Consider the following 15,409-nt stretch of genomic DNA (forward strand, 5'->3'; position numbering starts at 1 on the left):
CAGAAAAAAAGCAGTGACTATACTATACTATACTATACTATACTATACTATACTATACTATACTATACTATACTGTACTATACTCTGCATTGTCCTTCTATATTGTGAAGATGAGGCACACTGAAGATAAGCTCACTGACTGTGCTTATCTATGTAAGAGTTGTCCTACATACCCATTACTTCTAAATTAAACACCTCTGTCTATGCTTACAAACACTAACTTCATCTTAAATGTGGGGAAAAGAATCAAAGAAGGTGTTTGAGTCACAAATCCTCAGCAGAAGAGCCAAAATAGGAAACATATACCACTCCCCCAAATTAACTGCTATGAACTACTGAACCCAAGAAGAGACAAGCAAGATCCATGGAAGAGAAACATTCAGCACAGGTTTACAAAGTGCACAGGGATGTAAATGAAGCCAAGTGAACACCTCTGGGCCAGTACAAGTGCTCTAAGGGCTCCTTCAGAGAGAGAACTTCCAAAATGGAATGGACTCCAAGACAGGCAGTCTCAAAACCTTGGTGTCCTGTGGGAAATCCCTAATCCATCACAGATGGAGACCCAGCCATGAGGAAAAGGGATAGGGCACTCGAAGAGTTCTTATAGCTGAGGCCTCAGAAAATGTTAACCCTTTCAGCCAGCCCTGGACACATACTGGAGCAGCCAGTAAGCAAGACTTGAGGAAAGCATTGAAGTTACACCACTGAGGTGAAGCAGTGCTAGAAAGCAGAATCTCTTCAGAAACACAGGCCACAAAGTCACATGGCATCTGGCACAATATTTTTATCTACTAATCAGACTGATGGCACATTGTTACAACAGGTGCCAGCACTGTGTTTGGTAAGGTCTTGGTTAAGATGTTGTCCCTGGTTAATGAAAACACAGCCTAGGAAAGGCACAGTGACAAACTTAGATGTTTTTGGAGGGGTTGCTTACATTCTCCTAAGGAGAGCCAGACCTAGTACCTAAAATCCTAGACTTAGGATATCTACAGGTAATAGATATAGATAATAGACTTAGGATATTCATACATCCTGTGGTTCTTGTCTGTTCTGTTCATTTCTTTACTTCTCCAAGCCAGTTTGGGGGAAAAAGTTCCTTGAAGCACTGATATACTTAGTTTAGACCATTATCCAGACATCTTTTCCTTCACAATGCTTTAGATTAGATATAAGGAAGAAATTCTTCCCTCTGAGGGTGGTGAGGCTGTGGCACAGGGTGCCCAGAGCAGCTGTGGCTGCCCCATCCCTGCAAGTGTTAGAGGCAAGGTTAGACAGGGCTTGGAGCAATCTGCTCTACTGGAAGGTGTCCCTGCCCATGTCAGGGGAGTGGAACTGGATGAGCTTTTAGGTCCTTTCCAACCCCAAACCCTAATTCTATGATTCTGTGATTCTAAGATTCCGATAAAAGGTATGTTTTGGTAGGTCCAACCAAATATATTGATTGACTCATCTAACACAGACTGGCAAATTAAACTGTTGTTCTCTACCTTTAATGACAAAAAATCCCCTGAGGAACACACTATGAGTGGAGCTATGTGGGACTCTGAGAAGGAGAAAAAGACAATGGCTAATTCTTCTGGGCACTCAGATCCCCACTCCTGGATCCAAAAATAATCTTTACATTTCACATTTTACTTTGTGTGCACACACTCAGACAGGTCAATTCACTTGTGTTTTCTCTTGGTGTAAAGGTGTTTTTTTCCACAGGAATACACATTTCTGAGGAGTCAGAAGGAAAACCTCTTTGAACAAGCATTATTCTTAGAAGCCAAAAACATGCAAAAGTGCCCTTTTGCAGAGAACCGTTGATTACTGTAATTTACTTTACACGTTAATCATGGTGATTTTGGCTGTGGAGTCACAGAAAAAATGCACAGGAGTCTTTCCCCAGCTGTTACCAGATGATAGTTGAAATAGGGTTTACATTCATTTTCCTCTTACAGGGATTTTTTGTCATTCCTAGTAAGCTTCTGTTTTCCCTTTTACTGAGAATGGAATTTAAGTGATTTATACTTCAGTTTGTATTGCCAAAAGCTTGACTTTGAAGATCAGCTAGTGATCTGGGGCTTTGAAGGTGAAGGCTAAATTATTCTTAGGAAGAACAGTGTGTATTTTACAGTCCCAACTACACCAACCTTTAAGTATTCAGAGAGCAAAAATAAATAAGAATACTAAATTAGGCACAAAGCATTAAAAATTAACATAAGATTGAGACTTGCTTTAACTACATTTTTGCAAAAGGGACATGTTCCAACAGAGCTAAATGCATAGTTACTATTCTCTTCAGTGTGGGCACTCTGCAGGACCTCAGGCCCAGTTTTTGTGCTCTGTCTGCCCAGTGTGGCTCTCACAGGACAGATCTCAGCTATGGGAGCATGAAAGCCCACAGCTTACCTGGATACCTTGTCACAAGTCACTGAAACCTCTTAATGGTCTAGAAGACTGCAGAGAATTCTGCAAAAAGCCACCCCTCGCCTCCTCCTCCCCCTTCCCATTCTCCCTAGGATGCCAAAAGACATTCTGCAAATTGTCACTTACAAAAGTGGAAAGGATGTTTGTCTGGGCCACCATCAGAGCTATGTAGAGGCACAGGGCAGAAATGAACATGCTTGAGGCACAGATCAGAGGATCAGCTTTGTTGTTTATCTTCCTTAAACGTCTTGCAGCTTCTGCCCCAGCAATAATACCCACGATTCCTGCCCCAATGGTGATGCCTCCAAATATTAGGCTGGTGACAAAGCAAAGGATTCAGCTGAGCATAGTAAAACTGAACTGTGAAAAAATAAATGGTGTTAGCTTGTACCTGTAGTTTCAGAGGAATCATTAATAGGAAAGTTGACTTTTATTCCACTTGATGTGACTCTCCCACTCCTTCTAAATGGATGTGATCCCAAGCCCCAGCTGAAGCTATCGCCTTGTGATCGTGGCTGTATCCCCTGGAGAAGATATTTTCCCATTTACAGAACAGGTGTTATGCACCCAGGCTCAGGGAGGGCTCTGCTCAGAACAATCTGGCTTGGACATGCTGTGATTTAGAGGAGACACAGTCATGGTGGTTACCCTGTGAATCAATCTACCCAGTCATCCCTGAAACACAGATGGAGTAACCCTGTATCACAATCTGCTGCCTTGGAAGAGATCCTAGCACGTGGAATGATACACATATAAATTACAACCCTCTGGTTAGCACAGCTGAGATGAGTCACTTCTCTGACTATGGGAAACACCTACCACTTCCAGAAGAGTTCAAAGAATACTGAATAGGTAACTACTGCCAGGTCCACATAGCGTTTTCTGGACACAGAGTTTCCAATACCATTCAGCTTTGTGTGTCTGCAAATGCAAATGTGTTCTTCAGGAACCACAAGTTCATGTCTGAATAGTTTAGAAGATTCAGCTTCCAAAGGGACTTGCATGTGTGCTTTTGTCTCTGTCCCAGTGAGACTCCCCACAATGAAAAAGCAAGTCTCTTGCACAAGATCAGCTACTGCATTGTAATTCTCTGAAGGCAAGCAGGGACAGGATCAATGTATTCTGAGCACAAGTGCTTCTGAATATTTTAGAGTGCTACATGGTAAGTTCTGTACATTTTCCTGAGCTTTTTCTAACTGCAACGCAAAGTAACCAGCTGGGACATGATCTGTTCCTTTAAACTACAGAACATCCGCTTCTTAATTTCTTTCTGGCTGATTAGGAAGAACTCAATAATTCTACAAGGAAAAAAAAGGTATTGCTATGCAAGATAACAAACTTGAAGAAAATTTGTACTCTCCCTGCAAGTTCTTCAGGATTCTGATCCATCACTGACTATAGCTTGATAGTGACATTATAGATTGTCACTTGACAGAATAATCTCACACTGTTGTTCAAGAGAGGCAAGTTCCAAGGTGACATTAGTTGATTGAATCATTCATGGGATTGTGTTTAGAATATTCATGTACTGTAAACTGTAGTTGAAATAAACCTGCAGCTGGAATAAAAGAGAATGGCCAAAACTAAATCCAAGCACAGTTCAGTTGACAGGGAGTAGGAAAGTACAGAAGCCTAGTATTGGGGAAAGGCTCCTGCGGGATCCTTTAGGGTCTGAGAATGCTCACTTATCTCTCTGATCTGTTTGAAAGTGTTTGCACAAAAACCTGAACAAAAACTTCACACTGTCTATTTATCTACCTTGAAAGGATTGAGACTTGAATCAGTTGTGGTGCCATTTGAGTCTGTGTTTCCAAGGAGTCTAAGTGACACAGTCCTGATCCTTAAACAAAGTGTAAAACTGCTGAACAGCCAGAGGGAAAAATGTCTTTAAAGTATCCCTGGGCAGGTCTGGTAATGTGCAGCTCAGTTCCTCCAGCACCATCAGGTCTGACATAGTAGTTTATATTGTTTCTTTACATGCCCTTGGAATAACAGTCCAAAACCAGCCTTATGCTGCTTCTGGCATGAGCTTATGCCAAGGTTATCTTTAAAGCATCCTATAAGAAGTAGTACATGAGGTTAAACTATCAGATGCTCTGTTTCACTTCCCTGAAGACCATGTCTGCTCTAACAACTACTGTGGAATAATAATTCAGAAGTGGATTAGAAAACAAACCAGAGGCCAACACCTTCAACTTAACAAAGGAAGTCCTTAAACTGCATCTCTGAACAGATACAGCCAAACATCTTAAACTGTTCAGCTTCCCTCATCTGCCTATCCTGAGCCAGACTCCTGTGTTTCACTCCCTTCCCAGTACTGTTCATTGATAAGTAATGTGCCACTGGTGACATCCACGGAAGGACAATTCATTTCCCATTGAAGGATTTTGGGATGACTCTTCAATCCATCTGGTTTTGGTACAACTCAGAAATCACTTCTGAGTTGACTCAGTTATTCCATTGCAGAAAAAACAGAAAAATCCCATTAGCAGAGGATACATTCAAGGTGTGATTGTTGCTTTTCCCTTTAATTGTCTTTACCTGGGAAGGCCACGCAGTAAGCACTTAGTTCTCTGAAATCCATTACAAAAGCAGAGACTGAAACAAGACTTGGGATACCTCTGGGAGAAAGGGAGACTTGTATGGAGACCACTGCCAGGAGTCAGTCCCAGTGCCCACTGTTACTGAGGGAAGCTGTGAAGACTCAAGAGGAACACTGAATACATATTTGTGTTCTGGAAAACACACTGTGAAAAAAAACTTCTCTTCCTTAGTGGGGAAAAAGGATCTGCAAAAAGGTGTGTTATGACTACTTCAAAGTGTTCTACTAGTGTAAATTCCCCTTCTTATACAATATTTGATACTGTTCATGAATCTTCATTGGCCTGGACATGCTCTGTAAGCAGAGCTCTGCTGGCAGCTATTCACAATATCCTGTGATGATATGATACTACATCAAAATCATCAAGCTTTCTTCAAGCTGGGAGCCACAATGAACTCACCAACATGGCACAGATTATAAAAACAGAATAAGAAGATAATAGGCAAGTTACTAAAACACAGGATTTAAATATACTTAAATGGGTATTTAAGTAATTTAAGGTGCACAGTCATTTGTCAACTCGAAACTCCTTTCTAAAGCTGCTCCTTTTCCCCACAACTGTTACTATTACTGCTTCTTCCCACTTTACTTAAATAGGGCTGGCAGCATCTTTCCAGTTAACCGAGTGATTATAAACAAACAAACAAAGGGGAGTGTCTCAGATACCTGGAGGTAATTTAATATTCACACCCCATTGCCTTCACAAGTGCTCAGTCACATCCTCCCTTCCCCTTTAGAAACCAGCTGGGATTGAGCACTGTGCAGTGTTTCCAGGTATGCTCCCACAGGCACAGCTCACCTGTTAGAGGAATTGCACGAGTCTTGGAGACATGGTGGGACAAGGCCTTGGACAACCTGAGCTCTGTACAGAAACAGTGGCATCCACATTCCCAGAGCTCCAGTGACAAAGGCCATGGCAGTCAGACCCAGTGAGGAACAGACAAAACTACAGCTGAAAGTAAAAAAAAAAAACAAAAAAAACCCACAAAAAACCTAAGAGATATTAGAAAGAATGGTGTGTGAGGAAAAAGGGAAAACCTACCCGCAACACCCAGGATTTCAAGCAATAACAAAACAATACAGACATCTTGTAATCAAAATCCACTCCCTTGAATATCTGAACTCTGATCAGACTTCATTATGAAATTCAACAATAATGTACTAATTAGAGCAAAGGGTATGACCTACTGGTTTAATGTTAAATCCTGGTCTCTTGCAGATTTCATGCCAACTTCTGCCAAAACAATTGCTGTGAATTTTTTGATAGCAGATGTATAACAATAGAGAGTGAGCAAGAATTTAATGGCTTAGTACCTAAAGGAAAGGGTTCTATGTTCAAGTCTAAATGCCTCAGGTTTTAAGCTATTTCTGTAACCAGTATGAGAGCAATGGCTGGGTCTGGGCTGGGCTGAAGCACTCCTCAACTCTACCTGAGTGAGTAAAAATAGACTCAATCTCCACAGCAAGTTTCAGACAAAAGGAGAAGCATTTTTGAAAACTGTCCAAACCTTGTCTCCTTCCTGCCCTATTCTAGGAGAAAATTAAATTTTTGCTGGTCTCTTTGTCATTAATCGTTCAGGAGAAAACCCCCTTTGAGGTCAATAGGGATGTATGAAATCTAAAGACTGCTGCAAATGATCAGGTGACCACCAAACTAGAGGATTCGTTATGAACCTAATTCTCCATTTCCCACAGATAAAGTGCTCTTGGACTTCATTAAAAGTGGAACCACATAGTTTTTTGGTGGTATGTCTTTATGCTTTGGAAATCAATTGCCCAAGGAAAAGAAAATGGGAATCAATTGCTAAAGGAAAAGAAAATTAAAATATATTTTTTTACACTGGAACATCTCTGTAGGAAAGCAACTTTGGAGATAGTCTAGTTGTTGAAATGTCAGAAAGATTCATTTTTGATTCAGGAATTTTTTTTTTTTATTCACTTCAGGATGTAGTGCCTACAAACTGTGATCCTACAAAACCAATCACTAGTGTACCCGCTGTTCAGGATGCAAAGAGGATGCAGATTTAGTGGGCAGTTAGAAAAGTGGATCGTCTAGAAGAGCACTCCAAAGACAAACGATGTCCCAGGAAAGCAAGTCTTGGATCGGGAAAGCAGCCTGCGGCAGCGGCAGCGCGGAGCCGCGTCTGGCGCAGCTGCACAGCGGCACCTGCTGTTCCCAAAGCCGCTCCAGCGCCTCGTCCGGCCCGGCACGCTCTGGCACCGCCTGACTGCGGGCTCACAGGAGCGGGGAACCTGTTCCAGGCCGGCTTTTACTCCGCCCTGCAGGTCAGCTGCATCCTTCATTTTTGTGTGGTTAAAAGGAAGATGTCATCTGCCAGCCACAGCTCAGGCCACCAAAACACATGGACAATTACTTTATAAACCATGTTGGGGTCCCACAAACTCTGACCTCATGCACAGCAGGCTCCCAAATACCACAGAGTGCCTGAGACGTGCTAATTCAACCTTCCTCAGGTGCTAAGAATTATAAATAAATTATGCACTTTTACCAATCTAGCTTCTTTAGGGAAGGGAAAATTTAGTATAAAGTCGAGCTTTGGATTAAAAAAGGAGCAAACTGCCATCATAACTTTGCCCCCTTCCCCCTCCTCAAAATGAGAGGACAGAAGAAGCAAAGAAATTTTTTATCTCTTTTGCAGCATTTCTGTAAAAAAGTGGAAGAGAGATTTTTACTAATGGTGCTTCCATCCTCTTGCACATAGCACGTGGCTCAAAGGAGCAAAGTGGGACTCCATGGACATATTGCTTATAATGTAATGGTGACTCCTCAGCAGAGGGAGCCTTTGTAGCTCAAACCACTTACTTCTTGATAAGTGATCCCACATCTTGACACCAAGTAGTCTTGGCAGTTCTGTGTACATCTGGCTTCTCATCTGCTCTTCCTATCATGCCAGAGATGCTCAGTGCTCTGTGTGCTGCTGTCTTTCTCTGGATCTTGTGAGGGACCAGCAGAATCAGGAGAAGCAGTGCCAGTCCTCCCATGCAAGGAGTTACCTGTAGACACAAGGTTGGTTAGATCAAAGATACATGTTTTCTTATAATGAGAACTCCACAGCAATTCCAATTGCATTAGAACGACTATCAGAAAATTGCAGATATGTTCAGAAATAGATGTGTGCTGGTTTAGGCCATATTTGTAAAGAAAAAGAGTGACTTTGGTGACTTTGAAGAAAAGATAATAGATCCTCCCTCCCCATCATACAGATACATGATCACTCCTCCCTCTGATTTAAAAAAAAAAATGTGAAGAAACAAAACTGTACTGTAGTATTCTAGCCACAAACACAAGAATCACTCATGCAGTCACCAATGTTACCTGAATAACATCAGTGTTACTCCAGTAAATCCTCTGCCCCACTCACCTGCATGCGCCAGCTGATTTTGTATATAAAGAAGTTGTTCCCAACAGCATTCCAGAAAACTGGTGCTACCAGTATAATAATCATTTTACCTTCAAATTCCTCTATTTGAGGAGGTCTTGATACAGTAACAACCATTCCAAATGTGCCCTCAGGTAAGAGGAACATCAGCACCTGCCCTAGCTGCTGTACAATTTCACCTACACCTATCAGAGATCAGAGCTAGGCAGAAATTTGCTACTTGACCTGCAGGAAAACTTCTCCTAAACACCATGTTCCTGACCTGTCAGAGGGTAGGAAGTCCTCCCACTGCTCACTTTAACACAATGAACATAAAGAATCCAAACCCTGGTGATGATTTTGATGTTATGGTGAATGAAAGTGAGTGACTCACCCTGAATGCCCAGTGCCAGTCACCTGTGCTTTTTGCCACGCCAGCTGCCAGCATATAACCACAGCCACTGCAAACAACAGAAAGGAAGGGTCAGTAAGCACCAATGAATTTTGGATGGCTGAAATGACATGTCTTGCCAGCTAAGGAGAACACACAGTCTGTCATAGTTTTCCAATGGGATAAACAGAAATAACCTGGTGGTCTGTGCTAGTCTGCTTGCCAGCCAGTATTAAAAAGAGTATCTAACCTCCTCAGAGCAGACTTGAGATGATGACAGTAATGTCCCAGATTCCCCTTGGAAAACATATTCTGTAGAATGACACTGCAAACTCAGATCAAAGAGCCCATAAAACATTTTATTACCTACTCTCTTCTGTGCTAGCCAAAGGAATTACGCCCTGCAGGAATTTCTTCAGTTTTAATCTGCCTTCTGGGCCCTGCCTTGGCTGCCTGCTCTGATACAGAGTATGCCTCTAAACCATTTGAAAAGCCCTTCTCCATCTTTTCTTCAGATACAATATCAATTTAACTAAAAGAAGAGAGGGAAGTACCAGTTCTTCCTTGGGAGACATTTAATAGAGGGTTCTTGGAAAATCTGTCAAATAAACTAATATCTAAAAGCTTTTGTCTTCCAAAACACAGAAATAAATTACATACTCTCATGCACATACTTCTTTTAGAATTGATTCAATATTTTATTCAAAGCCAGATTTTCCAGTCTAGACTCTCCCTAAAAATGTTAGGGGGAAAAAGCGAATTTTTCTCAAGTAGAGAAATATACCTAATCAGCTCTATTCAAACTTGCTAAGGAAGTGACAAATCCCTTTGTAAGAGCCAATGAAGAAATACATAAAATACATCTGATTAGGGCTCAGGGGATATTGAATTGCAGGTGTGGTCAGACAGAATTTCAAAAGGCCACTGCAAGAAAACCAACCTTCCCACTGGAATGAAGATGTAGAAGATAGATAACACTGTGGTCCTTTTTCCTTCCTCAAACAGGTCTGCAATGATGGTAGGTGCTATAGTGGAGTAACTGGCAGAGCCAATGCCAACCAATCCTCTTGAAAGAACAAATATCCTATAATGCTGCAGGGAAAAGACATATTATAGTCAAAAAAAGTCCATGCAAGAAAGAAAGCTTACTGTTAAAAAGGGGCATTTTAGTGGATGAAATCTACCAGAGGAAATCAGAACTCAACTGCCTTTTGTCTGTGTCTGTATTCCCTCCACTCACACCTGCTCCCCTCACATCTCACTGCTTGGCTTTCTCTTTTGGCACAGCAGTGACTTCTCAGAGAGACACCCAGAGAGAATTTCAGGGCAGGGTGGATAGAGCACATGTAACCAACAAACTGCGACACTGTAAGGTCATAAACAAAAAACATTCTGGACAAAAATAAAACCCCATCAATCCCAACAATAATGTGGGATCTGGGTTCTCTATTGCCTAGACTGGACTCCAGAGTCCTATAAGGCATTCCTGCATGGAGGATATTTAGTCCTGGCTTAAGGCTTGGGAAATGAGTGGTCACTGATGCTTTTCCAAACATGATTAGAGAAGGATTCTATCAAATCCTGCAAGATGTATGCAGGTTATTTTCAAAGCACCTTCTAAAAAAGCAGCATACCAACTCAGTGATGAATGAGCTCCCCAAGGTCACACCAGACCAGAAGAAAATACCAGCTCCAAGGATGATCTTCCTGTTGTAGCGATCTCCGAGGTATCCAAAGATGGGGGCAGCCAGCATGTAACACAAGGTGAAGACTGAAAATCCAACAATGAACAAAGACAATATTTATCTAATTATTTTTGTCATATGTACTACTCAGCCCTCAGATAAACTCAGGTTATTTTTAGGACAGGGCTTAAAGGCAGATTGAGTTTCTAGGACTAGAAGGAGGATTGATATTTGGAAAAAGACAAATGCATACTCAAAATACCTATACAACAATAAAATGTATGTGAATTGAATTGATGTGAATTGAATTAAACCATGTGAATGTATGTGAATAACTCAACTTCTGTATTTCTTGAGAAACCCTTCATCTTTTGTGGTTCACATACTGTAGGATTTTTGAAGGACTTTCAGTTTTGCATTATAGTCAGCCTGCCCACAAGTGGAAGTGAGCAATACCACACACAAGGAGGAACTAGAAGAGCTAAGCAACTGGACTGTGTTTTAGGAGCAGACCATAGAGGAGTAAGGCAGAGTCAGCTCTCTGAACTGAGGAGATTTTATTACCTGTCTGCAGTAGACCTGTCTTCCCATCGCTGAGCCCAAAGTATTTCTGTATATCCAACAAGATCCCTGCAACAGAGGCAGACATTGAATGACAGCAAAGCACCCTACTCAATCCTGGTAACTGCCAACCCAAAAACAGGGCTTGCAAGAACTGCAGCACATTTAGATTTTAGCTTAGATGTAAGCCATTACTCTACCACAAGCACAAGATGCACAGAGAATTAAAAATTCTTATCACTACAGATAAAATTAATGATCTTCCACTATATGGGTCTTAGGAGAGTCAGTTTACCCACTGTTTCAACCATTCCTGTTCTGCTTCTTTTGCACCTAAGAACATAAAAAAATTAGAGTTTGATGGACACGATGTAGAACAAAATAGTGGATGTTCAGACAAAAAGGTTGTTTTCTTCTCTATACCATGCCAGAGCTGCAGAACTTCCATCTCACCTATCTTGTATTTCCGATTTACACCACTGAAAACCAACTGAAAATAGAAGATAGTGCTTTGAAAAAGTATACCTGTACTCCAGTTTTGAAAGATATCAATTTAAAAAGACATTCACTTCTCATGCTACTTCAATTTTGTCAAAATAGATAGTCATAACATTGTTAAGAGGATGAAACCACCACCACTTAAGAGAACAAGTTCTGTGTAATTTGCCTGCTGTGCTCACAAGAGCTCATCTGCAGCAGAAGGGAGTGGGTGAGGTCAGCAAGAGGCAACCCTTCTCCCACACTGTGTTTTACATGTTGTGCCATGAACTACACTGTTCCAGCCACTTAAAAGCAGTGTGGGACCAGCTAATTTAAAGATAAATCCATGTTCTCCCACAGTCCCCATGGCTGCAGCATCAGTCATCACTATTTACTGATGTCACTTCAAGTCACTGTAGATCAAGGTCCAGCCTAACAGTAGCTCCAGTGGTTTACAGCTGTTTCTCAGTGACTCTTGAACATATTTTACATTTGGGGGTTTCTTAATGGTTTCAAAAGTTTAAACAAGATTTCATTCAAATATTTTGCATCACTAAAACAGGACAATCAATTATATCCTTCCTTTCTGGCAGCCAGTGATCAATGCAAAGAAATACTGTATTAGAAGAATTCAGGTTTGGTCTTGTGGAGTATTTAGAACAAATCACAGCTAACAAGACTTGAACAGAACCACAACTTCATCTCGAACTAGCATTCATACTGAGCACCATTAAAATGTCATCTCCTCCAGATAACTAAAATAACTGACCCTGCCAGTTCCTGGGAAATTAAAAAGCATTGATTTGAACAGTTTGGTGGACAGAAAAGAGAGGAAAGGTCTGCATGGTCACTAGTTTCAACAAACTGAAGCCAGCAGACAATTAAGGGGAAGAGCTTGTTTTCTGTGATGCAAATACTGTCAAAGCCTGAGAGCAAAACTATCCGGAAACCACAGCTTTGTAACTGCTGCCAGTTTACTTCTAAGCAGATACTCAAACCACCCCTTCCTCCCTTTCCTGTCAGCTAATATCTAACAACATGGTCATACACTTGGACAGCCAAACTCAAATGCACTGTTGCAAGAATTCTGCAGTGGCACTGAATTCTAGCAGGTGAACAGTCAGTATATTGGTGTGGTATAAACTGCAGCTTACAGACTTCCCCATGGCCCAGGAGTCATAGAACCAAGTAAAAAGTGGTTTAGTCATATAGTGTAATTAAAGGAGGTGTTTCAAAGGCATGGGCACTATCCCCACCTCTGCTCTTGAATTCTTGCATGTCCCTGAAGGTACCTCACTCACAAGAGCATGTTGGGAGAATTTTAAGCTCTTAGCTGGTTCAGGAGCCCCTGAATAGTTCAAATCCTGGAATGAGCCAAATGGCTTCTTGATCTTAACCCTCCAAGGGGATACCCTTCTGCATCCAAGTTCTTCCTTGAAGATATTTTCATCCCCTTCTGTTCCCTGCCCTTCTCCAAGGAAAGTTACTTGACAACAGAACGCTTACACAGAAGGTTTTCACTCACAGCCTTGCATGCACTCCTATTTTGCTTCCTTCCCTCTTGTGTTGTTAAAAAGTACTCAAAAAACCAAGCTCAAACTCTTAAACCCACTACACTCTCCATTTTTAAAGATATTGACTGAATGTCCTACATTTCTGAATGGTCAAAGTAGCAAAATAATTACTTTGTGTACTGTAACTAGGTATTAATTCCAAATTCAATAATCTATCTTTTGGATTTTTTTCAAGGTTTAAAACATTTCTGTTTCCCAAGCCACTCAGAAGTAAAATATAGCGAGCTCATAACAAGTGTTTCCCCTATTTTCTAAATCAGATCCCTGGAAGCATGGGAGATGCTTAGGAGTAGTACTAAATAGAAGAATTTACACAGACCACAATTTCTATGGGAGAAAACCCCCACAGTTTCCCTCCAGTTTACTATAAGCAACTCTTGGTTGTTTTCAGCTAGGGGAAAAAAATAGTTTAAAAATATTTTGGAGGAAGGATATTATTTATTAGACAAGAACTCCTAACTTGGGTGGGGGAAGGCTTAAGGAAGTGGGTCTCTATTCTTTTTCCACAATCATGTTCCACTCTTAATTGCAGAAATCACACAACTGCCAGCAGCCCACAAGGAAGTGAAGCCTCCCCTAAGCAAACTAACATGGATAACAAAGTTATCACAAAGATCACATAGTTTTTGAACTTGTAATGGAGGGAATAGCATCAGTATTTTTCAGATAAAGGAATAATACACAGAATCTACTAGATGCAAAGAAGGCCTTGTAAATCGCTGTGTACAGAAAAGAGAAGCTCCTTAGTCACACCTCTGTAGAATCCAGCCACAAAAATAGACCAGTTGCCCTGTATGCTAAAGTCTGTTCATAAGAGACCTAGATTTTAAACTATTATCTTATTTTTATAAGCATTCTACTATTAATATCTAATAAATCCCTCCTAGGTATTTCCAGATTTATAATTGGAAGTTTCATTAAGAGTATGATCAAGAGGCTAAAGCAGATAAATGAGAAAAAGTAAGAAGACATAAAGCATATCCTTACTTTAGAAACATTTGTAGAGTTTAGAAACATTTGTAGAGCTGTTAAGAACTTAAATTTCTTTTTCTTTAGAAGAGGAAAATGGGTTCTCACCTGGCACAATGAACCAATCAATGAAATTTACTAAATTCCCAAAGCACAGCACGGCAACTACCAGGCAATCCCTCTTTGCTGGATTGTTCCTTGACACAGACACTGATGGACATTGTGTCCCATCTTCTGCAGCAGCTCCATAATTCTGTCCCTCAAACAGTGGCTGGAGCAGCAAGCTTGTGTCTTCATGTTCACAGGGGGGTTGCATGTTTTCAGTGCAGACACTCAGCAGAGATGATGAAGCATTTCCTCACACAAAATTGATGTGTTGGGGCTATGAGGAACTTCAATCACTACGGTCATTTCCGGACTGAAGCACAGCCACTAAGAACTGAAATGTTCCTTGCAGTCAGAAGAACTTACAAAGAAAAAAGCTGCAGTGCTGTGTTTTGTAAAAGTGCTGCAGACCATGGCCTTGAAGACAAGGCAAAGTAAATGTAAACAAAAGCAAAGTAATCCATTGTGCACCCAAGAAATAAAAGAACTCCACAGTGACCACATAGAAACTACAAATGCAAAAATAACAGTATTCTTTGTTGTCAGTGAATTGTCAGAGCTAAGGGGAAGGAAGGAAGGAAGGAAGGAAGGAAGGAAGGAAGGAAGGAAGGAAGGAAGGAAGGAAGGAACACAATCAGCCTTTAAAACAGGGCTGTGTCTTCCCCTTTGTACCCCAAGAAACAGGTGCAAAAGGGGAGGAGGAGAGGGCACAGGAAGGCATTTTGGCTTTTTTGGCGCATGTAGACCCCTTTATCTGCCTTCTTTCTTCTGTCCATTCACATTTTTAGAAGTATTCAGTCACATGTCTTTTGAGCAACTTTATGGATTACCAACTTCAGAAGCTAATTTATTTTTTGCACTCTGAAAAGAAAATTTAAAGTGAAAATTACCAGCAAACTCTAAGAGTTTATGAGTGTTAAGGAAAAGGACTGCTATGGTTTATGACTCATGCATGAAGACACAGGTCTGTGGTTGGGCTTTTTTTAAGAACTGGGTATTTCACACTTTAGACTAACTGAAAAACAAAATAGCACCTACCATTCTTGGCCCTTTTGCAAAATGCAGACTTCTTTGCTTCCACGTGCTCAACACGAGTATTTAATTCTATCTTCTGTTTCTTTTATCTCCCCTTTTCTCTGCTATAGACCACAGGATGTTCTCTCAGCAATGTCACCTTATCCATACTATCCCAGTGCTTAACTAACCCAGTGAAGTCAAGAGCTCCTTGGAAGTTCTCAGAACTTCCA

General features: G+C 41.0%; 1 protein-coding gene across 10 annotated transcripts in view; it reads right to left on the reverse strand.

Moving 5' to 3' along the window:
- The window catches only part of SPNS3 (SPNS lysolipid transporter 3, sphingosine-1-phosphate (putative)), a 35,001-nt gene that overhangs the window by 4,630 nt on the left and 14,962 nt on the right, over positions 1–15,409 (reverse strand). For 8 of the 10 annotated variants that reach the window (XM_053995484.1, XM_053995483.1, XM_053995486.1 and 5 more), the window contains 7 exons: positions 11,038–11,103; positions 10,423–10,559; positions 9,729–9,880; positions 8,792–8,858; positions 7,842–8,032; positions 5,817–5,969; positions 2,542–2,731 (listed from right to left, as the gene is read on the reverse strand). In XM_053995484.1, coding sequence (XP_053851459.1) covers positions 2,542–2,731; positions 5,817–5,969; positions 7,842–8,032; positions 8,792–8,858; positions 9,729–9,880; positions 10,423–10,559; positions 11,038–11,103 — 956 coding nt within the window. Of the gene's footprint in view, positions 1–2,541; positions 2,732–5,816; positions 5,970–7,841; positions 8,033–8,791; positions 8,859–9,728; positions 9,881–10,422; positions 10,560–11,037; positions 11,104–14,165; positions 14,374–15,409 lie in introns of those variants that run through there. The other 2 variants (XM_053995482.1, XM_053995485.1) reach the window with 2 other exon arrangements.

This window comes from Vidua macroura, chromosome 20, assembly GCF_024509145.1.
Source record: "Vidua macroura isolate BioBank_ID:100142 chromosome 20, ASM2450914v1, whole genome shotgun sequence".
NCBI lineage: Eukaryota > Metazoa > Chordata > Aves > Passeriformes > Viduidae > Vidua > Vidua macroura.